We start from the raw sequence: 27,687 nt of genomic DNA on the forward strand, positions 1-27,687 counted from the left end.
CCTTTGCACTGAAGATAAATCTGAGACAACAGTATTGGATCAACATTTGTCTTCTTTAATGCAACTCACAATTTCAGTTGACTTCTTTCTGGAGCCTGAAAGGGTATCAATCGAAAAACTGGGCAGTTTTGACGGTCCAAAATAGCCAGCCCATTCCACCTTGAGAGGGCGCTTTAATATCACATATATTTCACAAAGTCCTATAAATATGCAGACCAATTTGTTTTCTACATTAAAAGGTGAACTTGTGTTGTGTCGACTATGGTATTGTATGTTACATTTCAGGTGCATCCAGTTCTGGCTGTAAACATTGGAGTGAAGCAGCTCCTTAAGAACTTAATCTGAAATCACATGGAAATGTTTGTGTCATGCAGGGCATGCCATTACTGGTGTAACAGAACTAGAAAGACAAATAGCGATCATAGTTACCTACCCAAAGAAAAACACTTGCATGACCCTGTGAGAGGTGCAAGCAGAATGCCAGCTGTTAAGAATCAAGCTAGCAGCAATAACAATGACATCGGTTTTACAAGGTACCCACTGGGCACAGAAGTCAATTCAAAGTATATTACATGTTGGTTTAGCAGAATTTCATTGAAATTACATAGAAACAGAGTTGGTTCAACCAGTGTGGGTCCAGTGAGTAGAATCTCATTAAGGGAGAATAATACGGTAATGTAATTGCAGTGGTCAACATTTATTTACAAAACAGGAAGCATTACATGAGTATAGTGTTTTTTTTGTGTTCAACCAGAAAATGACAAACGGCATTAGTCCACTCCATCTAACAATACTACTGGCCTCATGTTGAACTCTAAGGGCATTACATTATGTTGACAATACCATGAATCAACTAGCATAAGTATATTATTGAGTGGGCCTTGCACTTTCCACGCAGACCCATACATTATTGATTGTAAACTAATTAAGGACATTTGACAGGGTCCAGATTACAAGGATAATCTATCTATACATTTGAACTAATGAATCCGTGTCATATCAGTCTATAATTACTTCACAGCAGATTGAGTGTCAGTCAATCAACACATACTACAGAGGAAGATTGATGACAAATTATGCATTTTCTACCTTAAAATAAGAGTACAATATTTGAATAACTTCATTAATAGGCATTGAACATTTAAGTGCATTCTGAATATTTGATACAACTATTAATCAATAAGAAATCCATGATTATAATTTTTAAAGTCTTTGAAATAGTCATTATCAAAGCAAAATGATGCAAATTATCCCTCAATTTCATACAAAAAAACATGGACAATGAACAAAGATCTGAAGAGGTTGCTACAGCACAAATAAACATAAAACATAGAAAAAGAAATATACTCAATAAAATAACTGTAACCAAAATAATACGTAGGTGTCAAGCTTCAAATTGTTCAAACTTCGCCTGTGTGAACGTGTGCATGTGTGAAGGTGGGATCAAACATCCATTCCAGACACATCCACATTCAAATTAAAGAGTGGGATGGTAAACAAGTTATTGTTTGGTAAAACAGTCAAACTGATCACAGTAACTGAAACAGTCCAGAAGATGCTGCCTTGTAAAACAATGGATACATTATTAAAAACAGAATAACATTGTGTCAGCTCCCCTGAACAAGAGAAATCTCTATTAGCACACACTCTTCAATTCTCTAAAAACAAATGAAAACATATTTATGAATCTCTTAGGAGCTACTTTAAAGGACCCAGTCATAGTTTGTGGAATAAAGCACTTCATGGTAACAAGAATGTAGCTACCTACTGTACCACCGGCAATACGCATCATTAATTAAAATAGACTACATAAATCGTGATGTCCTTATAAGGGAGCAGCAAAATCAACTCCTATCAGTGACTGATGTAGCAAGCTTGGTGTCTGTTTGTGCTGATATTGTCTGAATGTGGAACATTTCCATTTAATTGAATATTCACAGAAGCTGACAACATTTAGCCACCCATGTCTGCTCTGATGTCCGATAGAGTGGACTAACCTTACAGTTGAACCATGGTTGTACATTACATAGGCCCACCCCATATGTCAGCGTACAAGCCATCAGAGAGTATACCCAGCAGAGTGTGGTAGCAGGCAGGCAGAGCTGTGATCATCGGTATTCAGCAGAATGTAGATGCTACACTTTAGAGGCTGAGGGAATCCAAGGCAGAGGTCTGATGGGAAAGGAAGGCTCATTTCCACATTTCATACTGACATTATGGGCTCCCAGCCTGAATCTGGCCCACTGGTCTTTTACATCATTTTATTGATTTATGCTGAGTTTAACACCATTGAGATAGTAGGTTAGGAAAAATGACCTCAGCGTGGCATTAGGAGGCAAATGGAGCGTTTTGTTGGAGTTCACTGTTCCAAGGATGAGCTGGGATAGTATGTACATACTGGTAAAAATGTATGTTCCCAACAAAAGACTGCACAGAGAAATGTGTATTACACTACTGCTCTATTCTGACAAACATGCTGATGGGCATTGAAATACTGTAGCAGCTTTTGTTTCATGTGTTTGTGAGTGTTTGCTTTTAGCATGCTTATGTTGATAGTAAACAGCTAAAGCAGTAAGAAAATAAATAAGTAAAATAAAAGACTACTAACATACAAATTAAAAGCATGCATGCATATTCCATTCAGGAATGTCAGAAGGAATGAATGTCAATACTTAATTATAATCCCTTGACACTTTAAAACCGTTTGACCAGCTAAAGTCAGGGTATTTACTTGGCAGAGTGCCAGAGTGTGTATATGTGTGTGTCCTTACATGTCTCCTTCCTCCCATTGTGTGAGAGCTGGTCCCTCCCTGACAAGACCATGGCCTAAACATCAGCAGTCCCACGGTCACATAGTCGATTGTCTTTACGTTGGTCCTATTCCAACGATCCATCACTGAAGAGAGGACTCCCAGAAAATACCCTGTCTTGGTGTACATTTTGGGGTATGGATGGCGAGACGTATGGCCAAGCACAGGACAGAGCAAATTGTCTGTCAAAAAAATCCATAATGCTGATGATCAAATCTGTGATGATGTCATCCAAGTCATGGCAATCAATAACTTGGAGTGAGAGGAGAATAGAATGAGAGGCTTGGTTGGGTGAAAACTGACTGAATTGCATGCACTTCGGTGAGAGGCTGGGTGCCGTGACTGGGTAGGAGCTGCTCTGTTAATCCTCTGGTACGGATAGCGGAGTGGGAGTGTGTGATGGTGATGACCAATGTTGGATAGACACTGGCTTAGATAATGGGAAAAAAGTTAACTCTATTTACCATCCACAAGGAAAACATACAGTAACATCTGGAAATCTATAAATTGTTTCAATGTGTAAATTAATGATATAGGATTGCTAAATGACTTCCTAAAAAAAACAAAAAAGATACAAGTCCAAATTGGGTGAAATCCTGCTGGATTCATAGATGGGACCAGGATAGCCATGGCAGACCAGAGAATCACATATTATATGCTTTGGTATGCTGTCCCCTCATTGAAAAGCTAATTGACAGCCGTAAGTCTTTCTGAACCATGGCTTTTGTCACTGTTAGAACCTTCTGAAGAGGAATCCTCTTTAAGAAGAAAACCATCATATGAAAAAGTCATAGAAATGGCAGCAAAACAAAATCACAGCCGTAAAAATGCCAATACACTGCCCTGCACAATGAATGTCTCTCTGGGCGGCGATCTGTCTGGTAATGAATGAAAAGAGGGCCCACATTGGGCTTAGTGTAGCCACACACAGCGACAGTGGAGAGGATTCTATAGACATAGATGGTCCAGCTACATTATGGACAAAGGATGCAGTTTGTCCACAGAGGCACTTCATCTTAGTTCATATCCCAACAGCACTCCACTGGGCCAGCCTGGTCTATGGCTCTCTGGAGAATAAGGCCCGGGAGCTGGACAAGAATACGGCCTGTGATCGCTATTTCAGAAACCCCCTGGATATAATCCTGTAAACCTACAGAACATACACTATACACTCACTAGCACATATACTCTTACCACAGAGGGATCCTTGTCAATGGCCATTTGTCTTCAGTGCAAAGGACAAGAAAACAGGCTGGGGAAAAAGGAGGAATACACAATGGTTCATCAGTTAATCCCTGTTTATCAAGGGACATTTTCAAGAGCAAACATGTTACATTTGTATGCATGCATGTATGTATGTATGTATGTATGTATGTATGTATGTATGTATGTATGTATAAATAAAGGTTACTTTGTGGTCGCCCATGCAGACATTAGGGCCCAGTATGTTGTAAACCACACTGCTCTCCCCCTCATCCCTCTGAAATGAAACAATTTTTTTTAATAGGCCTACAGAAAGTGCCTCCATGGTAAATAAATAAATGAATCAACTAGTCAGTAAGTGTGGATGGCAGAGCGTTTGCCAGCTTACTCACCCTGTGGATGATGTCTTGGGCAGTGTGAGACATGAGGATACGGTCGCACCAGGAGGGGCAGCGAGTGTTCATGTACTGGGTGGGTTTAGTGTAGTCTTCACTGTAGGGGTAACTGACAGAGACAGACCGACCGACAACATGGCATCGTCAGGTAGTAGTAATAATGACAGTAATAGTAGCAGGGTTGTCAGGGATGAGGCTTACCTGGGTGGAAACAGGATTTCTTCCTCGGCAATGACGTCTTGAAAGGCTGCAATCTCCTTGTCATATTTCAAAATCTGAGCAATATAGAAGGATTAACAATTACTGGAGGACCCAAAACATGTAGTAATCTGCAACCATAAACATATGCATAATGTGAAAATTCAATTTCATAACTACCTCTGTGGTAGGATGTAATTGAATTAATGAATTTAATGAAGCATCTTCTGTGGTTGTTTTCTGTTTAGGAACTGGTAGCTAAGGCAGTAATCAAATCAAATGGTACACGTCACGTGCGTCGTCAACAGGTGTAGACTAACAGTGAGATGCTTACTTACGGGCCATTCCCAACAATGCAGAGAGAAAGAAAATAGAGAAATAACAGAACACGTAATAAAACACATAATAATAGATACGCAATGATACACGGGGTACCAGTACCGAGTTGATGTGTAGGGGTATGAGGTAATTGAGGTAGATATGTGCATATACAGCAAATAGGAATAAAGTGGCAGACAGTAAACAGTAGTAGCTGCTATGCGATGAGTCAAAAAAAGTTAGTTCATAAAATGGTCAATGCAGATAGTTAAATAGTCCGGGAAGCTATTTGGTTAACTAACTATTTAGCAGTCTTATGGCTTGGGGTTAGAAGCTGTTCAGGGTCCTGTTGGTTCCAGAAGGTGCATCCACTTGCCATGCGGTAGCAGAGAGAACCGTCTATAACTTGGGTGGCTGGAGTCTTTGACAAGGTCTCTGACCTCCTCCCTATAGGCTGTCTCATCGTCGTTGGTGGTCAGGCCTACTACCGTCGTGTTGTCTGTAAACTTAATGATGGTGTTGGTGTTGTGCACAGCCACACAGTCGAGGGTGAACAGGGATAACAGGAGGTGACTAAGCACGCACCACTGAGGGGCCCCTGTGTTGAGGGTCAGTATGGCGGCTGCGTTGTTGCCTACCCGCACTACCTGGGGGCGTCCCTTCAGGAAGTCCAGTTGCAGACGGAGGTGTTCAGTCCCTGGGTCCTTCGCTTAGTTATGATTGTCGTCAAGGCAGTGAGCAGTAGATCATGATATTAATATGGGTGGGGTGTAAATTAGTTGATGTGTACAGTAGAAAATGTTCTCACCGCGCTGCCGTTGTCCTCTCTGAACACTGCCTGGTGCAGGTAGGCAAACAACTTGGTCTCAATATGGAGAAGAATCTTGAGATGAAGGAATTGGGTAAACGTAAACGTATACAGTAAACGTTTGAATCTGAATAACAACAAGGAGGCAGTAGGATGGAAGACGTGGATGGATGGGGAGGCTCACCTTGTGGTCATTGTCCTTTTCCTCACAGATTATTTTCTCCACCTCGTTACTGCTGTCCTTCTTCACTGTCTGCACCTCTGCTGAAGTGGACAAGTTCTAGAACACACAAACACACCACACACAGTTAGGTTTTTAAAAAAGTCAGTCAGCTGACCATTAGTAAGGTTTCCTGATTTTCTGATTCTAATTAAATTCTTGAGGAAGTGTGTCATATAATACCTGGACCAGGCTACGGGTGTCCAGGCGGAAGTTGAAATCCCCAAACAGGAAGAAGGGGAGTGGAGTGTAGCTGCTCTCTGATATCCTGGAAGGAAATGACACGGGTATAAGTCAAATGTTTTAGCCTATAAATTGAGTCCTCTTTTTTAAAATGATTGTAAACGCAGATCTACATACACTTGCAAACCAACTATTTTCTTTATCTAGATTCCCAAGTGGGCTTACAGTATATCTCTCAAGTAGGTGCACTTGAGTTGTTCTTCAAAGCTGAGAATGGGCAGGCTAACCTATTGATGACATATCTGAGGGCCTTCTGGCGGTTGGCTGAGTAGATGGAGGGACTGGCATTACAGGCAATGAGGTTGGAGGCATCATGGAAAAGGTGTACGTTGACTAGGTCCAGACCCCTGCAGAGACACACACACACACACACACACACACAAAATGGCAGACATATCTATGAAAAAAGGGAGCATTGGGAAGATATTTGTTCTCCTATTCGATTTAGAAGCGTATCTGTGTGTGTGCTGTTCAGTGATGCCAGTTATGAAGAGTTTAGTTATTAGTGAGGGCACTTGAGGTAATGCTAGTCCACAAACAAACACATTAGTCTGTGCCGAGCATTCACTCCTTTTCTGCTGCTGCCACCTGAAAACAATGAATGTGCATCCAACAGGCGGGCTATGTTGACTCACAGGGTGACCTTGTAGCACTCTGCCCATAGACTCCTTTTGTCTAAGAACTGGTGGTAGTGACACAGGAGAGCAAGCAGTAACTATTGTGCAGAGGGCACAGAGGGTGTTTGCTGAGCTTCAGCTTTAACCACTGCATTCAATTGAGTAATGGGGTGACAGCCGGCTCTCTATCTATTAACGAGCTGTGACAGTAGACAGTAGAGTACGTAGAATCGAGAAGAGTAGAGCAGTTGTCAGTAGACTAGAGCAGGGGTTCCCAAACTTTTCGCTTCGTGACCCATCAATTGAGGTGTCTTGAGTCGTGACCCACAGTGAGGGTTGAGCGGTGAAAAAAGCATACACAGACAAAAATAAAAGAAAGAACATCTTGTTTGAGGAGAAAATTGTGCAGTTTTACAACTACTTTCCTACATTTTGCCATGGCTAATGCTGTGTTCTTATGCTTAAGCATTAAAACAAAATCAATGGAGGCCTGATTGTCTAGCTTTTATTTTGTTGATGTAAATTCTCAAAGATTATAGGCTATTATTTTTAAATACACTGCATTCGGAAAGTATTCAAACCACTTGACTTTATCCATATTTTGTTACGTTACAGCCTCATTTTAAAATTGATAAAATAGTTGTTTCCCCTCATCATTTACACACAATACCCCATTAAAAAATGGAAATATCACATTTAAATAAGTATTCAGTACTTTACTCAGTACTTTGTTGAAGAACATTTGGCAACAATTGCAGCCTCGAGTCTTCTTGGGTATGACGCTACAAGCTTGGCACACCCGTATTTGGGGGATTTCTCAAATTCTTTGTTGCAGATCCTCTCAAGTTCTGTCAGGTTGGATGGGGAGCATCGCTGCACAGCTATTTTCAGGTCTCTCCAGAGATGTTTGATCAGGTTCAAGACCAGGCTCTGGATGGGCCACTTAAGGACATTCAGAACCCTGTCCCGAAGCCACTCCTGTGTTGTCTTGGCTGTGTACTTAGGGTCGTTGTCTTGTTGGAAGGTGAACCTTCACCCCAGTCTGAGGTCTTGAGAGCTCTGGAGAAGGTTTTCATCAAGGATCTCTCTGTACTTTGCTCCGTTCATCTTTCCCTCAATCCTGACTAGTCTCCCAGTTCCTGCTGCTGAAAAAGGCACCATGCTTCACAGGTTTCCGCTGGATGTGACACTTGGCATTCATCAGACTAGAGAATCTTGTTTCTCATGGTCTGACAGCCTTTAGGTGCCCTTTGGCAAAATCCAAGCACACTGTCATATGCCTTTTACTGAGGAGTGGCTACCACAAACGCCTAATTGGTGGAGGCTGCAGAGATCATTGTCCTTCTGTAAGGTTCTCCCATCTCCAGAGAGGAAATCCCTGACCAAGGCCCTTCTCCCCCGATTGCTCCGTTTGTCCAGGAAGCTAACTATAGGAAGAGTCTTGGTGATTCTATACTTCTCCCATTTAAGAATGATGGAGGTCACTGTGTTCTTGGGGACCTTCAATGCTGCAGACATTTTTTGGTACCCTTCCCCAGATCTGTGGCTCGACACAATCCTGTCTCTATTGACAATTCCATCGACCTTTTTGCTTGGTTTTGTCTCTGACATGCATTGTAAAATGTGGGACCTTATAAAGACAGTGGTGTGCCTTTACAAATCATGTCCAATCAATTCAATTTACCACAGGTAGACTCTAATCAAGTTGTAAAAACATCTCAAGGATGATCATTGTAAACAGGATGCACCTGAGCTCAATTTCAAGTCTCATAGCAAAGGGTCTGAATACTTATGTACATTTGTTTATGTTTTTTATTTGTAATAAATTAGCAAAAATTTCTAAAAACCTGTTCTCTCTTTGTCATTATTGGGTATTGTGTGTAGACTGATGAGGATGATTTTATTTCATCCATTTCAGAATAAGGCTGTAATGTAACAAAATGTGGAAAAAGTCAAGGGGTCTGAATATTTTGTGAATGCACTGTATATAGGTCCTTTATCTTTTTCTACACACTTTCTATTTGGTTTAAGTCATTTAAGTTCACACGGAATGCGTTTTTCCATTCTGGAAAAAATGTAATATATATAAATTCAACGCACAAAAAAAATGTCAACCCGACCCACCGTTTGGGAACCACTAGACTAGAGTACGTACTGGTTGTGAATGATCCACCGGGTCCTCATGAAGCCCTTCCTAGACCATTTGAACTGCAAAACACATCACAAACAAAAATGTATAGAAATTAATGTTATGTATGTTAAATGTTCACCAAATACTGTAAAACCCTTTAGCTAACTAATTGGAAGGCCAAGCTGGTAATTATCCATACAATTTGTCTCATATCCCTGTCAGACTCCCCCTTTAGCCCCCACTCACATATTTGTTCCAACACCTCCTGGGTCACTCTGAACACCCACCCCACCCTACACACACACACACTCACATCAGGCCAGAAATTCTTCGGGAATTTTTCTTTCTCCATTGTGGTTACTCCATCCAGGGATCCCACATACTTGTTTTGTCCAGACACTGCTTTAAAATCTTTAACTGTGAGGGGGAGAGAGGTAGGAAGGGTAAAAGAGTGAGAAAACATGCAAACACCAATCAATAAAGTGATGTTAAGCTGATCACAGCCGCATACGTGACCAGAGGATCTATAATAAGGCCATTAGGCATTGTTTGTTCGCTGTGCACCAATCTGACTGGCGACACAGAACATGGCAGGCCTGGGATTTTTATGGCTTTTCCATAAGCCTTTTCTTAAGATATTTGTCATGCCTAACGTGACTGGACTATGCAACAAGAAAATAACACATCCCATTTTCAATTCAGATTCCCTGATATGTTTAGCCAGAAGAGGTGGCCATCACACTGCAGTGTTTAAAAGATGTTCCGACTTGCTATCAAAATACACAGATGGGAATCTCCAGACTGACATACCAAATTGCTCTTACCTCCTAAACTGTCTTGTGCCAAACTCTATATTATAATAATGGCCACGTGCAGGGCCCGAATGGAAGTGATAAATAATAAAGTGATAACAAAATGTCATTCATCTTTTGTTATTCAAAGTCAATAGTGACTTGATATAGATATGATTGTAATGTTCTTACCATTAAAATCATATTGGTAGATGTTTTTCAATGACTTGTGGATGAAGTACATGCTTCCCAGGGCCTGTAAGGACAAGGAATACAATACAAGCTCCTTTAAACAATTGCTGAGAATGTCAGTTTGCTGCAGTGATGATAAAGTATAGAGACATTATCAAGTTCTCTCATGTTCCAATATTGCATTCTTCCAGAAATACAGTTGAAGTCATCTCTAGACACAACGTGTCTCCTTCCTGAGCGGTATGGCGGCTGCATGGTCTCATTGTGTTTATCCTTTTGTACTATTGTTTGTACAGATGAACATGGTATTTGGAAATTGCTCCCAAGGATGAACCAGACTTATGGAGGTCTACAATTTTTTTCTGAGGTCTTGGCTGATTTCTTTTGATTTTCCCATGATGTCAAGCAAAGAGGCACTGAGTTTGAAGGTAGGCCTTGAAATACATCCACAGGTCCACCTCCAATTGACTCAAATGATGTCAGTTAGCCTATCAGAAGCTTCTAAAGACATGACATCGTTTTCTGGAATTTTCCAAGCTGTTTAAAGTCACAGTCAACTTGGTGTATGTAAACTTATGACCCACTGGAATTGTGATATAGTGAAATATAAGTGAAATAATCTGTCTGTAAACAATTGTTGGAAAAATTACTTGTGTCATGCACAAAGTAGATGTCCTAATCGACTTGCCAAAACTATAGTTTCTTAACAAGAAATGTGTGGTGGTTGAAAAACAAGTTTTAATGACTCCAACCTAAGTGGATGTAAACTTCCAACTTCAACTGTACCTTGCACAGACTTCCCTCAAAGTTTGTTTCGGTTTAAAATATCAACGTCATCAATTTTTGCGAAACAGCTTGACTAACTGCAACATGCTCACGCGACATTCTTGGGCATGATGGTCCGATATAGCACATTTAGGCTTTACTGGAAACCTTCGGTCATAATGACTTAAAGAAATAACTTAATTTCTGATTCATCAAGGAGTATCATGCAACATGATCTGATTCCATAATATTTACATTATTATCATCTTCAGTAGTTCTAGTCTCCTTTCACACACAGCCACACACCCACCCAGTATCTCAAACCTTCCCTCTTTCAAGCAATTATATTATGCTCAACTCACTCTTGTCCACAGAAACACATAGCTTTACTGCAATAACATGTACACAGTACACAATCAAACGTGCACCCACCACACACACACACACACTATAGCACACAATCATCCTGATGTGACCATTTTCAATGTACTAACTGCCTGCTCTGATTAATCATGCCTTCTGAGTTCAATAAAGACAGAAAATTAAAACAATTGAAAATGTATTAAACAGTAGGGCTGCCATGCTGGCTGCAGGCCGAAGAAAGATTTGGCGGCACCCAGAGGGTCTCGGGCGTGATTAGGTTTGCCAAGTGTTGGAAACTTTCCGGTAAATTTCAGGCATTTTTCCAGAAATTGTCCATGGGAAGTTAAGCCTTGGAATTAGCTTATAACAGTAAACATTTTTTTTGTGGGATACACATAAGGCAATTCTAGGTCTTGTGGCATATTTTGTTTAAACTATCCCCAATTCAATGGAATTGCATGCACAGTGCATTCTTCCATCACATGTACAGATGATTCTCCAGATCTTGCACACTACTACACTGTGAGCCAAGGACTACATGCTTTCTGTTAAGTTTTGATTACAATATTGGGTGGGGTGAATATATTTTTTGTCAACAAGTAAATAGTAGCCTACAGCAAAGTGTGTTTAAATCATTTCTAACTTGTTAACAATTTCTGCTAGTTAGTTTTTGCAACCATGTGTATTTTAGCTTGATTGAGCCTGCTAACTGAGGGGTGTTAGTTCAACTGTTGCCATGTTTAATTTTAAAACACTTATATTATAAAGGAGTTGTTTAATTAACCTAGCTGCTTAACTATATATCTGCACATGGAATTGTATTTGGAGTTTTTTTATTTTTTTTTTTTTTTTTACAATGTTTTCCCCTAATCTTTACAGGAAAATGCCACGGCACTATCTGATGTGTAGAAACATTTCACTGCAGCTAATGTAGAGGGAAAAGCTGTGTACATTTGCAAATGCTGTGCCAAATCATGTGAAGAATGCAACAATAATATAAAATAATAATAATATATCCCATTTAGCAGACGCTTTTGTCCAAAGCGACTTACAAGTCAGCTGGGGCCACTACTTTTGCATATGGGTGGCCCCAGCGGGAATCGAACCCACGACGCTTGGCGTTGCAAGTGCCATGCTCTACCGACTGCTCTACCGACTGAGCCACACAGGACAAAGTTGCAGAATTATCTAGCCAAGTGCATAAAGTTCCCTCAGTGCTCACAACAAGCAACCCCTGACAAAGGTCCCTCAACTTGTATTCAAGGTGAAAATTATTAATCAGACACCTTATCGATAGCAACAGCTCATGATCCTCCTGGAATCAGAAGTTTTTTTGGCTCAATGGAGGAACGTAGTCAGAGAAATGCTGATGAATGTCTTGCTCGAGCTGTGTATGCAACTGGTTCACCTCTGATACTCACAGGAAATGTGTATTGGAAGAGATTTCTGAATGTTCTTTGCCCAGCATACACCACTTCCAACCAGACATACTTATACTTATTTTCTGGATGCAGAGTTCAACAAAGTTCAAGTGAAGGTCAAGCAAACCATAGAGAAAGCAGACTGTATTGCAATAATCTCTGATTGGTGGTTGAATGTTCATGGGCAAGGAATAATTAACTAAATCATCTGCACCTCTCAACCAGTATTCTACAAGAGCACAGACACAAGGGACAACAGACACACCGGTCTCTACATTGCAGATGAGCTGAAGGCAATCAGGAATGACCTTGAACCACAGAAAGTATTTGCATTGGTGACAGACAATGCAGCGAACATGAAGGCTGCTTGGTCTAAAGTGGAGGAGTCCTACCCTCACATCACACCCATTGGCTGTGCTGCTCATGCATTGAATCTGCTCCTCAAGGACATCATAGCACTGAAAACAATGGACACACTCTACAAGAGAGCCAAGGAAATTGTTAGGTATGCAAAGGGTCATTAAGTTATAGCAACAATCTACATCACCAAGCAAAGTGAGAAGAATAAGAGCACCACATTGAAGCTGCCCAGCAACACCCATTGGGGGTGGTGTTGTCATCATGTTTGACAGTCTCCTGGAGGGGAAGGAGTATCTCCAAGAAGTGGCCATATCACAGTCTGCCGATATGGACAGCCTCATCAAGAGGATCCTCCTGGATGATGTATTTTGGGAGAGGGTGGCAAGCACCCTGAAACTCCTGAAACCTATAGCAGTAGCCATTGCACGGATTGAGGGAGACAATGCAATCCTGTCTGATGTTCAGACTCCGCTTGCAGATGTAAGAGAAGAAATCCATATTGCCCTGCCCACTTCACTGTTACTCCAAGCAGAGGAATCTGCATTTAATTAAAGTCCAATTCGTAACTAAATTGTTTTGTTTTATTTATATTGGAAGGATTCAATCATTTGCAATTATGTCTACTTATGATAAGGGAAAGGTTTATGTTTCTGTCTCCATATGATATGGTAAATATATCCAATGCAAAAAACATCTATATTTAAATCATATTAATTTGCATATATTTCCCATATATTCCCACAGAAAGTTTCCACCTCTAAATATTCCCCAAAACGTGCAACCCTAGGTGTGACGGGCCGCTCTATTCCCCTCCGGCATGAGAGATCGCTCCCTGAAGATACCATTCATCTTCACTGCCAGAGCGATCCTCATTTAATGGGACGGAGCTGTCCCTATTACGACCAGTCAGGGTGACCAGCGATTAGGGACAGACCTGTCCAAGTTGGAGAAGGAGGGGACGGGGGTTAGAGGAGGTTCGGACTAAAGTGACGCTTTTGCAAGTTAAATCTAACATCGGCTGACTTCAGCTGAATCACTAACATGAGTTACAGCAGTTATTAAATCAAATCGAATGCATTAGTTTGAAAGAAAACATGGTAGGCAGGTTTGAGTGTTTACCAACTAATAAACATTGTCTAATGTCTATATAGTGATGTTATCAATAGCAATTACCTTTTGGGGGATATTCTTAAAACTGTAAAACAATTTTATGACTGTAGAAGTCTGCTGTGCCTTTTTTTAAATTTAAACACCCACAGAAAGGTTCTCCTCCACATACTCTGCCAAGGACCCATCTTCATCAATCAGGTTTGTGCACAGTTTAATAAAAAGCGATTGACTTACAAGTGATTTTTTATCAAAACACCATTTATACAGGGAATGCATGCATGACTGCCCCCCTCCTCACAGCCCTTCTGAACATAGACCCCCCCTCCCTCTGACCAGGGAGCTGCTGATCCACAGCCGAGGGGAAACAAATTGAAAATCAATGCCGGTGGCACAGGCGAAATGAGAATGTGGCATTGGGGGCTGCAGCCCTCTTAGGGCAGGTGGGGGAGGGGCACAGACAACCAAGCACAGGGGAAACATAGTCCCAGATGTCCGCCACTCCCCTCAGCCCTTATTTATTGTTTACAAATGGGCTGGGATCAATAGTTTTAATCTAGAGTTACATTTATTGACTTTGGCCTGTCTCCCCACACCTGGACATTGACTTTCCCCTCCACTTCACACACCTCAGAGTGTAGACAGATCCATTGACCCCACTGTCATGGCTCCAGTGTTGGGGTCTAGCTTGGGTGGGTTTAATCCTGTGAAACTCTGCACATGATGGGGATGGACCATCCCAAGATTGGATTTAAGCAACAACTAGACCTGTGTGTTGTGTTGACCAGCCCATTTATGATCCAGGCTCGATATGACATGGCTCATTTAGAACTAAGGTGCCTCAGAACAAGCAACACTGGAAACAGTCTTTATTCCAGGTACAGAGGCCATTAGAGGGGAGGCTGAAGATGGAGCTGGTCTGGACAGGTGTGGAGATTGAGACACTGTCCAGGACCCAGACAGCCTCCTGACAACTCTATAATGATAGTTTAGCGCTGCACAGACACACAGCCGTATATATTGTAGTCACATAAAGAGAGAGTTGGGGGGCCAGAGGATAGATGAGGATATAAGACTAGCGGAGAGCCAAGAGAAAGTGTATAAACCAGCCTTTAAACACATCACCTCTGTCCATACTCACACTTTATAACTTTCAGAGTGTACTGTACATTATACTCTCTGAGATACCCCCCACACATTGTCATGTTGTAATTAACTACATGGGAGGATACAACAGTGTCCTTTCACAGGTGAAACAAACTCAGCACATAACCTAAAGTATTGCTTAGTGACATTCACACTGAGGTCAAACTAATATCACCCTAGTTCCAACGGTCAAATATACTATGATCTCCTAAGTCAATGATAAATCTGAACTGTCCAGTGGGTTAGGGTCCACCACTTCATTCATGTTGTAGGATTTTGGTCCTCCTTTGTACTGTACTATTGAGAAAAGCATGTCACAACATGGATACATGCAATTTTTCAGGCCAAATTGTTTGCTACCCTGTCTTTGTGATGAAACAATAATTTAAAGCCTCACCCTATGGTCATGTTAAACACATTGTATTGGGTATACTTACATGTCATATTATTTCAATAAAACCAAAAAGCATTAGACCATAACTTGTACAGAATGGATGTCCTCCTGAATATAGCATTTTGCATTGGAAAGCAGAACATGTAAATGTATCATGTGTATGTACAGTACCATGTATTTGTAATGTTCTATTATGCTATATTTACCAAATCCCCTGTTTCTCAGTCTAAAAATACCCAACATAGCATTGATGAGAAGCCCTGGCCCTTATTCGAGCTCTAGTGTGGAGCAGGGCCCCACCTTGTGGTCACAGAGATATATTGCCGTCTAAAATAAAGTGGGGTCTGCGGAGGCACTGCAGGGTCCATGGCCAGATCTCAAAATATTAATGGACTTATTTATAAGTTAATTTATTAATTAACTTATAAATGTTCTCTCTGATGCCAAGTGCAGGAGCTTTAATATTTCCGAAGGGCCAAAACTTGATTAGTTCAACCATGCACTGCGGAAATCATAGTAAAACTGAAAGGAATTATATTTTTAATCCCACTCTAAAGTAGGAGTTGTGTTCTGATATTATGAGGGGGTCCCTGATGAATTTTCTATCATTAAAGGGGTCGCCTATGCAAAAACGTTTGTGAATCCCTGCTGTAGGCGATACACTAGGTATTCTAAAAGGCAAAGACACCAATGGTAACCCTGGTAAGGGCTTTCACAACATGTTATTGCTTTACCTAAGCCTCCTGTACATCAAGCTCCACTATATCTATGTTATTGACTGAGCTAGTGTAACCAGACATGGTGGTTATAGAGTCTTTCAATTCAACTTCTGTCAGTTGATCAGTGCAGTCCTGTAGTACTCACCGTGAAGCTGTCCACGTTCTTAAAGTGGTTGTCCACATAGATGCAGACCCTGTCAAAGTCCCTCATCTCCTCACTGGACTCAATGTTCCTAAAGCCCAGAAGAGGATAAACTGTACAACTCAAAATCTGAAACACTGAAGTAACTGTCTAACACTGTACACTTGTATTTGGACCCTCTCTTATATAGATAATGGCAGTTGATGTCCTGAGGTTATGATAACATTATAGTGTTTCACACAGATTTCATGACCACAGCTAAAACCCCTTCTACCACATTACCTGCCAGATGAATCGTGAAGTTATACTGTATCTGTTGGTCATAAAACTGTAAGGAGTCTGAGCAGCATTTGTGGATACTTTTGAAAGTGTCCCATTGAGAGTTTGGCACAGTGATGTCTTACCAGAAGAAGTTCTCCGCATGGCTCATATTGACCATGTAGTCCTTGCCTCCAACCTCCTGGAAGTGCAGGGCGATGAAGCGTGGTTTGTGACTCTGGACAGTCTATGACAAGACATAGACATCAGGCAAGCCATTAAACTCCCACAACCATGTGCCATAATGGTGGTCAAATGTGGGGCATAATACTGAATTCTAATGTCAAGTAAATGTTATTTCTTAAGATGACATACAACTTTGGAATTTGACTATGCGTAATGTGTTGGCTAAATAGTGGAATGTGTCTTCTTCACCTCTTTGGGAATGGAGACAGTATCTAATCGATTTATAAGTCCGCCATCCAGGAGGGTTCATGGTTCAGTCTCAACATGAGAGGATGGGTTAAGGTGTTTGCATGTCAACAGTAAAAATGTGAGAATCCATAGTGGACACCTGAGAGGGATCCCAAACTCACCCCAAATAATTCTCGAAGCCAGTCACTCTCAATCTCACCCACCTGTGGGTTGAAGAAAAATAATAATAATTCAGTTCACGCATTGTTTCTACCAAAAATAATAACCGAACAGTTGAGATATTGAAAACAAAGGGCATAAACAGAATGGTTTAAATGAGATCCTAGGGTGCTATCTTGTCAACCCAGGTTTACCAATCAACCCTGCCAGGCACCTTTCCTATACACTGACCAAAGACCATGTTTAATTATATATTAGCACTTGACAGTGGAAGATTTAAAACATGCATGAGGTAGGCAGGCGGATAAGCACAACATGACAGTCTTGTCAAATGTTTTGTTGGGACATATAGTAAGATTTACACAGATAAACACCCACACACCAACAGGTACAATTATATGTTAAATGCTTAACCTATGCAATTAAAAAACAAATGTCCCTCTGGAAAGGTTGTAATATGTTTATTACATAAGTGGCATAAAGAATCAGACTCTAAACTGTAACATTATTAGCAAACCTGCCTGTTGATGTATACACTGTAACAATGTGAGATTGAATTAACATGTATCCTTCCATTTTGTTTAATGTCTGCAACTAAATATTTCCAGGGAACCTCTGTGAGCTACTAAGTATCCAGAGTACAGTGTGTGTTTGTGTTTCCCCCAGTGCCCGGCCAGAATACAGACTGTGCTGTATTCTCCAGGGCCAGCCGGATGCAGGCCAATCTGCCAGAGCTGTAGCAGCACAACAGTGGCTTTGCATAGTGCATTTGCATGGCCAAATGACTGCTGCTGCCCACCATGCCCGCCTGCCCAGTCACCATGGCCTGACGGGAGAGCAGCTCATCCATAATACAGGTGCCTGACTGAATAAACCCAGCTGCATGTGTCCTGTACAGTCTTTTCCCAATTAATCTTATCCATAAAAAAGCATGATTAGGCCTAAAACAGATGCTGAGATGCCATTTTATTTGCAAAGGTTTTGAAGGGCTTGTCTGAAATATTTCATTACAGTGCCTTGTGTCCATTCCTTTCAGTTTCTTAAGGTGCAATCAGACAAAGTTGCTTTGGGTAACTCCAGCCCAAGGCACCCTTGTAAGTCCATCTGAAGTCCTTTCCAAGTAAGAGAAAGTGTTTGTTGACCCTCCACATCTCTCAAGACAACCGGAGCACCGGCCAGCCACTCTTAAATAGCACCTGGTCCAGCACTGGTGAATCACCTTCCCACTAACGACATGGCACAGGTATAACACATGCGTACTAAAGAGGTGACAACAATCGGTGCCCCCTACAGTACGTGCCAAAGTCCAACCTCAAAAAATAAATGGAAAAACCAAAGCCTGTAACAATTTTGACCTTAACTTTATACTGCACCACAGGTGATGTTTGTTGTCAGGGGTAATGTGGGCATGTTTAATAGCAGAAGTCTGGAACTGAGACTGAAACATTTCATACAGTGCATTCAGAAAGTATTCAGACCCCTTGACTTTTCCACAATTTGTTATGTTACAGCCTTATTCCCTCATCAAATTACACACAATACCCCACAATGACAGAGCAAAAACAGTTGATTTCTTCAAAATAAAAAACTTAAATATCACATTTACATAAGTATTCAGACCCTTTTCTCAGTACTTTGTTGAAACACCAGAGACGTGTCCCGAAGCCACTCCAGCGTTGTCTTGGCTGTGTGTTTAGGGTCATTGTCCTGTAGGAAGGTGAACCTTCACCCCAGTCTGAGGTCCTGAGCGCTCTGGAGCAGGGTTTCATCAAGGATCTCTGTAGTTTTCTCCATTAATCTTTCCCTTTATCCTGACTAGTCTCCCAGTCCCTGCCACTGAAAAACATCCCCACCGCATGATGCTGCCACCACCATGCTTCACCGTAAGGATGCTGCCACCACCATGCATCACCGTAAGGATGATCCCAGGATTCCTCCAGACGTGACTTGGCATTCAGGCCAAAGAGTTCAATCTTGGTTTAATCAGACCAGAGAATCACCTCCCTGACCCAGGCCCTTCTCCCCTGATTGCTTAGTGCCTCCACACAATCCTGTCTCGGAGCTCTACTCACAATTCCTTCGACCTCATGGCTTTTTTCTTAGACATGTACTGTCAATTGTGGGACCTTATATAGACAGGTGTGTGACTTTCCAAATCATGTCCAATCAATTGAATTTACCAAAGGTGGACTCCAATCAAGTTGTAGAAACATCTCAAGGATGAACAATGGAAACAGGATCCACCTGAGCTCAATTTCGAGTCTCAAAGCAAAGGTTCTGAATAGTTATGTAAATAAAGTATCTGCTTTTTATTTTTTATACATTTGATAAAATTTCTAAAAAACTATTTTCACTTGTCATTATGGGGTATTGTGTGTAGATTGATGAGTAAACATGAATTTCATCAATTTTAGAATAAGGTTGTAATGTAACAAAATGTGGAACGAGTCAAGGGGTCTGAGTACTTTCCGAATGCACTGTACATGTCCTGTAGCACCATCACTCTCTGTTCCATCATAACCTCTAAAGAAAGGTAGGCCTAACATTTCTAAACCTAGAGGTGATTTGCACTGTTCTGTCCTTGACAAGTAAAGTTCCTTTAATTTAATGGCCTGGTGACCTTTTGTGACCTCAGCATTCAACACCATAGTACCCTCCAAGCTCATCATTAAGCTGGAGGCCCTGGGTCTGAACCCCGCCCTGTGCAATTGGGTTCTGGACTTCCTGACGGGCCATCCCCCAGGTGGTAAAGGTAGGAAACAACACCTTCAGTTCGCTGATCCTCAACACTGGGGCCCCACAAGGGTGTGTACTCAGACCCCTCCTGTACTCCCCGTTCACCCATGACTGCGTGGCCAAGGACACCTCAAACTCAATCATCAAGTTTGCAGACGACACAACAGTTGTAGGCTTGATTACCAACAATGATGAGACAGCTTACAGGAAGAAGGTGAGGGCTCTGGGAGTGTGGTGCCAGAAAAATAACCGCTCACTCAACGTCAACAAAACAAAGGAGATGATCGTGGGCTTCAGGAAACAGCAGAGGGAGCACCCCCCATCCACAAGACAGCAGTGGAGTAGGTGGAAAGTTTTAAGTTCCTTGGCGTACACATCACTGACAAACTGAAATGGTCCACCAACACAGACAGTGTGGTGAAGAAAGCTGAAGAAATTTGGATTGTCATCTAAAACCCGCACTAACTTTTACAGATACACAATTGAAAGCATTCTGTTGGGCTGTACCACTGCCTGGTATGCAACTTCACCGCCCACAAGAAGGTGGTGCGGTCTGCACAATGCAAACTACCTGCCTTCCAGGACTCCTAAACGACCCGATGTCACAGGAAGGCCAAAAAGATCACCAGGGACAACAACCACTCGAGCCACTGCCAGTTCACCCCGCTATCATCCAGAAGGAGAGGTCAGTACAGGTGCATCAAAGCTGAGACAGAGAGACTGAAAAACAGCTTCTATCTCAAGGACATTAGACTGTTAAATAGCCATCACTAGCACAGAGAGGCTGCAGCCTATATGCACAGACTTGAAACCATTGGCCACTTTAATAAATGGAACACCAGTCACTTCAATAATGTTTACATATCTTGCATTACTCATCACATATGTACAGTTGAAGTCTGAAGTTTACATACACCTTAGCCAGATACATTTAAACTCAGTTTTTCACCGTTCCTGATATTTAATCGTAGTAGAAATTCCCTGTCTTAGGTCAGTTAGGATCACCACTTTATTTTAAGAATGTCAAATGTCAGAATAATAGTAGAGAGAATGATATACAGTGCCTTGCGAAAGAATTCGGCCCCCTTGAACTTTGCGACCTTTTGCCACATTTCAGGCTTCAAACATAATGATATAAAACTGTATTTGTTTGTGAAGAATCAACAACAAGTGGGACACAATCATGAAGTGGAACGACATTTGTTGGATATTTCAAACTTTTTTAACAAATCTAAAACTGAAAAATTGGGCGTGCAAAATTATTCAGCCCCCTTAAGTTAATACTTTGTAGCGCCACCTTTTGCTGCGATTACAGCTGTAAGTCACTTGGGGTATGTCTCTATCAGTTTTGCACATTGAGAGACTGAAATATTTTCCCATTCCTCCTTGCAAAACAGCTCGAGCTCAGTGAGGTTGGATGGAGAGCATTTGTGAACAGCAGTTTTCAGTTCTTTCCACAGATTCTCGATTGGATTCAGGTCTGGACTTTGACTTGGCCATTCTAACACCTGGATATGTTTATTTTTGAACCATTCCATTGTAGATTTTGCTTTATGTTTTGGATCATTGTCTTGTTGGAAGACAAATCTCCGTCCCAGTCTCAGGTCTTTTGCAGACTCCATCAGGTTTTCTTCCAGAATGGTCCTTTATTTGGCTCCATCCATCTTCCCATCAATTTTAACCATCTTCCCTGTCCCTGCTGAAGAAAAGCAGGCCCAAACCATGATGCTGCCACCACCATGTTTGACAGTGGGGATGGTGTGTTCAGGGTGATGAGCTGTGTTGCTTTTACACCAAACATAACATTTTGCATTGTTGCCAAAAAGTTCAATTTTGGTTTCATCTGACCAGAGCACCTTCTTCCACATGTTTGGTGTGTCTCCCAGGTGGCTTGTGGCAAACTTTAAACAACACTTTTTATGGATATCTTTAAGAAATGGCTTTCTTCTTGCCACTCTTCCATAAAGGCCAGATTTGTGCAATATACGACTGATTGTTGTCCTATGGACAGAGTCTCCCACCTCAGCTGTAGATCTCTGCAGTTCATCCAGAGTGATCATGGGCCTCTTGGCTGCATCTCTGATCAGTCTTCTCCTTGTATGAGCTGAAAGTTTAGAGGGACGGCCAGGTCTTGGTAGATTTGCAGTGGTCTGATACTCCTTCCATTTCAATATTATCGCTTGCACAGTGCTCCTTGGGATGCTTAAAGCTTGGGAAATCTTTTTGTATCCAAATCCGGCTTTAAACTTCTTCACAACAGTATCTCGGACCTGCCTGGTGTGTTCCTTGTTCTTCATGATGCTCTCTGCGCTTTTAACGGACCTCTGAGACTATCACAGTGCAGGTGCATTTATACAGAGACTTGATTACACACAGGTGGATTGTATTTAACATCATTAGTCATTTAGGTCAACATTGGATCATTCAGAGATCCTCACTGAACTTCTGGAGAGTGTTTGCTGCACTGAAAGTAAAGGGGCTGAATAATTTTGCACACCCTATTTTGCAGTTTTTGATTTGTTAAAAAAGTTACAAATATCCAATAAATGTCGTTCCACTTCATGATTGTGTCCCACTTGTTGTTGATTCTTCACAAAAAAATACAGTTTTATAAAAAGTTCAAGGGGGCCGAATACTTTCGCAATGCACTGTATTTCAGATTTGATTTCTTTCATCACATTCCTAGTGGGTCAGAAGTTTACTTACACTCAATTAGCATTTGGTAGCATTGCCTTTAAACTGATTAACTTGGGTCAAACGTTTTGGTAGCCTTCCAAAAGCTTCCCACAATAAGTTGGGTGAATTTTGGCCCCTTGCTCCTGACAAAGCTGGTGTAACGGAGTCAGGTTTGTAGGCTGCCTCAAGCCATTTTGCCACAACTTTGGAAGAACGCTTTGGGTCATTGTCCATTTAGAAGACCCATTTGCGACCAAGCTTTAAGTTCCTGGCTGATGTCTTGAGATGTTGCTTCAATATATCCACATAATTATAGATGCCTCATGATGCCATCTATTTTGTGAAGTGCACCACCCTCCTGCAGCAAAGCACCCCCATAACATGATGCTGCCACCCCTGTGCTTCACAGTTGGGATGGTGTTCTTCAGCTTGCAAGCCTCCCCCTTTTTCCTCCAAACATAATGATGGTCATTATGGCCAAACAGTTCTATTTTTGTTTCATCAGACCAGAGGACATTTCTCCAAAAAGTACGATCTTAGTCCCCCATGTGCAGTTGCAAACCGTAGTCTGGCTTTTTTTATGGCGGTTTTGGAGCAGTGGCTTCTTCCTTGCTGAGCGGCCTTTCAGGTTATGTCGATATTGGACTCGTTTTACTGTGGATATAGATACGTTGGTACCCGTTTCCTCCAGCATCTTCACAATGTCCTTTGCTGTTGTTCTGGGATTGATTTGCACTTTTCGCACCAAAGCACGTTCATCTCTAGGAGACACACCACATCTCCTTCCTGAGCGGTATGGTGGCTGCGTGGTCTCATTATACTATTCTCCTTTTGTACTATTGTTTGTACAGATGAAAGTGGTACATTCAGGCATTTGGAAATTGCTCCCAGGGATGAACCAGGCGTGTGGAGGTCTACGATTTGTTTTCTGAGGTCTTGGCTGATTTCTTTTGATTTTCCCATGATGTCAAGCAAAGATGCACTGAGTTTGAAGGCAGGCCTTGAAATACATCCACAGGTACACCTCCAATTGACTCAAATTATATCAATTAGCCTATCAGAAGCTTCTAAAGCCATGACATAATTTTCTGAACTTTTCCAAGCTGTTTGAAAGGCACAGTCAACTTAGTGTATGTAAACTTCTGACCCACTGGAATTGTGATACAGTGAATTATAAGTGAAATATTCTGTCTGAAAACAATTGTTGGAAAAATGACTTGTGTCATGCATAAAGTAGATGTCCTAACCGACGTGCCAAAACTATAGTTTGTTAACAAGAAATTTGTGGAGTGGTTGAAAAACTAGTTTTAATGACTCCAACCTAAGTGTATGTAAACTTCAGACTTAAACTGTATATACTGTATTCTATACTATTCTACTGTAGATTGGTCTATGTCACTCTGACATTGCTGGTCTATATATTTATATATTCTTAATTCAATTCCTTACTTGGAGGTGTGTGTATTGGGTATATGTTGTGAAGTTGTTAGACATTACTTGTTCGATATTGCTGCACTGTCATAACTAGAAGCACAAGCATTTCGCTACACCCACAATAACATCTGACCAATAAAATTTGATTTGATTTTATCTAGAAGTATAGCCTTTTAATAAAAAAACTGGATTTCCATCTTTCTTGTGTAAATATGCCTACAAGATTACTAGTCTCTGGTGAGACTAAAGGCCATAAAATGTGAGGCATAACCTTTTCTCCATGTTTGGAAGGGTTTGTTTAAACGTATTAGGCGGCCATATAAGAAAAGCATGAAGAAACCCTGGGAAGATAATCATCTGTTTACAGATCTCTTGAACCCACAATGGGATCTGACATGTTTTCAACTGGGCCAGATAGGGCAACCGGAAACATGGTCCTGAGCCAAATTTCCATTAGTGTAACCCCCCTCCCCCTCAGTCACAATGACAGCTAAGCCCCGATTTCCCAGACACCACTGTACAAACCTAATGCACTGGTGTTTGCATTTCTCATCACATCACAACCACTTAAAGTAGGTCTACTCATATGTTATTGATTTCTTCCTGTTATTACCACATACACAAATTACTATATCAAGGCAACCGTCTCCATGATCTCAACTCACAATACTTGCCTCTTCAAATATTTTACCAGATTTCATGGAAAATGACAATTAGTTAAAAGAAAACAAGCTGACTTGTATTTTGTGCAAACGTTTCAGCCTCACAGCCAGACAAGGACTTCCTCGGAATGAAATGAAATAAGTAAATGCACAATGTTGTCTAGGGCCATGAGGTAATTGCTTTAGGTAGCCAGCAGATCCAACAAGCATTCCTGTGTAGATTAACACACCATGGAGCAGGCGCGAGATGTAGCTCGGAAAACCTATCTCAATCCAGGGATGACAAATGCATTCGAAAATGCCTGCTGTGGCTTCTGCTACCTAGCATGAGGACCAAAAGGCCAGTTTCCTGGAAAAACTACCAGTTGTTTAATCTTCAACTGGAATCATGGGACAATTCTGAGTACAACGCATTTCTGATCCATAGATTGAGGTACATTTTCCAAGCCATATCTTGTGCTGGCTCTGCTGTAATTTAATCTACACAGGAACGCTGTCCCACCATGTAAACAAGCGGACCAGCCCCAGGACCAAGTTTGGGAAACCCTGCTTTAGGTTACTGTGCATAATGTGAGTTTTTATTGTGCAGCCTATTTAAAATTACACCCAAATATGGACAATTCCATGCTGACCATGGCCTATTTCAGTCATCATGTGTAAAATACTTATGTAGTAAGGCCTACTGTGGTACCAGCATTGTATTGATATATGTTGTTAACCCGTAGTAACTAATAACAGGTGTTAGGCCCACAGTATTGAAACAATATAGGCATACACATCAAATGGCCAACAATGTAGCCTAGACTACAAATGATGTCAAATCACTTGTTTCTGCAGTAGCCGAGCGGGAGCTCAGTGAATGATAAAAAGTTGCGCACTGCACTTTCGCGGCAATAACTTCAAACGTGTCGTTGATGCACGCCATCAATTTCCTGTTTGATTTGAACTGGGACCCGTTGTTGCTTGATGGGTAGATAGATTCGCGGAGAGAATCTGTCAATATAACGTGAGAACACGCACGCGCATCAAAAATCATGCCGCAACAGCTCACGATAAATACGGGGTGAGTATAACTATAGACAGAGGACTTTCAGTTGTATAGGCCCATCGAAGGGAAAACCATGTGTCGTCAGAAGCCACAATAACATTAAACAATTTACTTCAAAGTTTGAGAAGAAAGCATTCAGGCTACAGAAATCATGGTTGTCATGATTATATGTAATAGTCTAAAGAAGTAGCTTAATGTAAAAAAAATATATTATTTTATAGGGTCTATAATAATCAAATTAAATATTGGATTGCGTGCCCGATGCCAGCCTGTGGGAGTTGAACTGGTCTCTATTCGAATGTAGTTAACTACAATGTTACAGGTAGTTGAGTTTGGTCTTGCACCGGTTCTGGTGTTCTCTGGCAGGTGTAGTAACTGCTTACATAGAAATCTCACTGTTCCACTTGGACATTTTGAATCACCATTCAACGTGACTTAAAATAGGATATCGTTAGGTGAAATGGTGTTAATACTTACATTGTCGAATAATGACCCAACATTTGCGGTGACAAGTAGAACGTCGGTGTACGTTTCCATGATTACGATCGAATTCCAGAAATAGTCTGCAGGAAGAACTCTTGTTCACGCGATGGTAAAAATGTTGTACGTGTGTTAGCTACAAACAGTTTACTGATTATGGTGGTGTATTGTATAGGTCGCTATAATCTGCCTTTAAGGAGTCGGTCGTATAATTAATTAATCCTGATCATTTATTTCTGCTCTTCTCTTGCCCGCTTTTTGTTGATGGCTGGTGTCGTTCGCTGTCTTGATTCTGTATCCTTGGGAAGGAGTTATCTCCCATGTCTGCTCAGAAATGGCAGAGCAGGCAGGAAAGGATTTGTATATCTCTTCATGGTAACTGGACTAGGTTCTTAACCGATTTAAACCTGGAACGGTGCATGTGCTGCTTGCGCCAGAACAGTTCGTCCTGCCCCGCGCGACCAGATCTTGTTGTCAATGTTGTGTCATGAACTCCGGAGCTCCGCCCACGGCGCTCAGTTTCTTTTATACTGGTATTTATATTTGACAAATAAACCTACCTTTTACTATGAAAAACCACAGACGCCTAATCCAGAACTAAAAACATCCAAACACCGAAATATATAGGCTAGTAGCGTTTATATACAAGCTATGGCTAGTGTAGCCAACTAGAGGTTATACCTTCTAATTATAGCCCACGTCTGTGACTCGTCTGAGACTGGGAGGAATGAATATGAATGGTTGGGCCTGAAAGCTGTGAGCCTGTCAAATACCAGATATTAGGCTACTTCACAAATAATAAAACAAACTACATAAAAAAAAAACTTTAAAAACACGTAGCCTATTCATTTATAGAGATTGTGTATCATGTTCAATCTGTTATTGTCAGTGGGCTGGCAACAGTTTGCTCTACGCAAAATGTTCAAAGACCACAAGATAAAAGACCAAGCACAGTTCTGATTAACTACTCCATCAAGCTCTGACACTGCTGTTGTAAAACATAACTGGTTGACTCATTTGGAAACAAAAGAGCAGAGCTGTGTGATTTAATTGGATTGGCCCCATCTCACCATCCTTTATTAGTAACCTGCACCATTTGGATGTGTGCCCACCACTGTCTGTCACCATGCTTGACAAGATAGAAATATGTTTGTTTTACACTTATGCTATGATCTTTGAGCAGACACTACATTGACAGTACTGCACTAGAACATCCACATTTTTAGAGATACACTGATATTGTGAAGATCATAATTCTGACTCCACATTCAGCTTTTCACTGACCTCACAGCCTACTCTGTTACTTGATAACAGGACAAACTACAGACCACTTATTATGGTGAGCTGTTGAACAATCAGGTCAGACCTTATTTTATAGTAAAGATGCAATTTAACTGTAAAAATGTAATACCTTTCAATGACACAGTCATGATGTTTTCACTTGTGTCAAACAAAT

The 27,687-nt window shown here is 41.3% G+C and overlaps 1 protein-coding gene across 3 annotated transcripts; it reads right to left on the reverse strand.

The window, feature by feature from the left end:
• Positions 1-676: 676 nt before the first annotated feature.
• LOC135541656 (inositol polyphosphate-5-phosphatase A-like) lies at positions 677-26,712 on the reverse strand. Of its 3 annotated transcripts, none has more exons than XM_064967989.1 (16): positions 26,229-26,712; positions 17,198-17,239; positions 16,748-16,848; positions 16,347-16,434; positions 9,927-9,990; positions 9,257-9,360; positions 8,968-9,020; positions 6,423-6,542; positions 6,136-6,220; positions 5,917-6,012; positions 5,733-5,807; positions 4,610-4,683; positions 4,406-4,517; positions 4,222-4,290; positions 4,005-4,062; positions 677-3,236 (listed from the first exon to the last, which is right to left on the reverse strand). In XM_064967989.1, the coding sequence occupies exons 1-15, from the start codon at positions 26,286-26,288 to the stop codon at positions 4,021-4,023; spliced, it is 1,185 nt and encodes a 394-aa protein (XP_064824061.1). In that variant the 5' UTR covers positions 26,289-26,712; the 3' UTR covers positions 677-3,236; positions 4,005-4,020. The 3 variants fall into 3 exon arrangements, with proteins under 3 accessions (XP_064824061.1, XP_064824054.1, XP_064824051.1); XM_064967982.1 differs by having other exon boundaries at positions 677-3,240; XM_064967979.1 differs by having other exon boundaries at positions 677-4,062.
• Positions 26,713-27,687: the final 975 nt, after the last annotated feature.

Source organism: Oncorhynchus masou, chromosome 1 (genome assembly GCF_036934945.1).
Source record: "Oncorhynchus masou masou isolate Uvic2021 chromosome 1, UVic_Omas_1.1, whole genome shotgun sequence".
In the NCBI taxonomy this organism is placed as follows: Eukaryota; Metazoa; Chordata; class Actinopteri; order Salmoniformes; family Salmonidae; genus Oncorhynchus; species Oncorhynchus masou.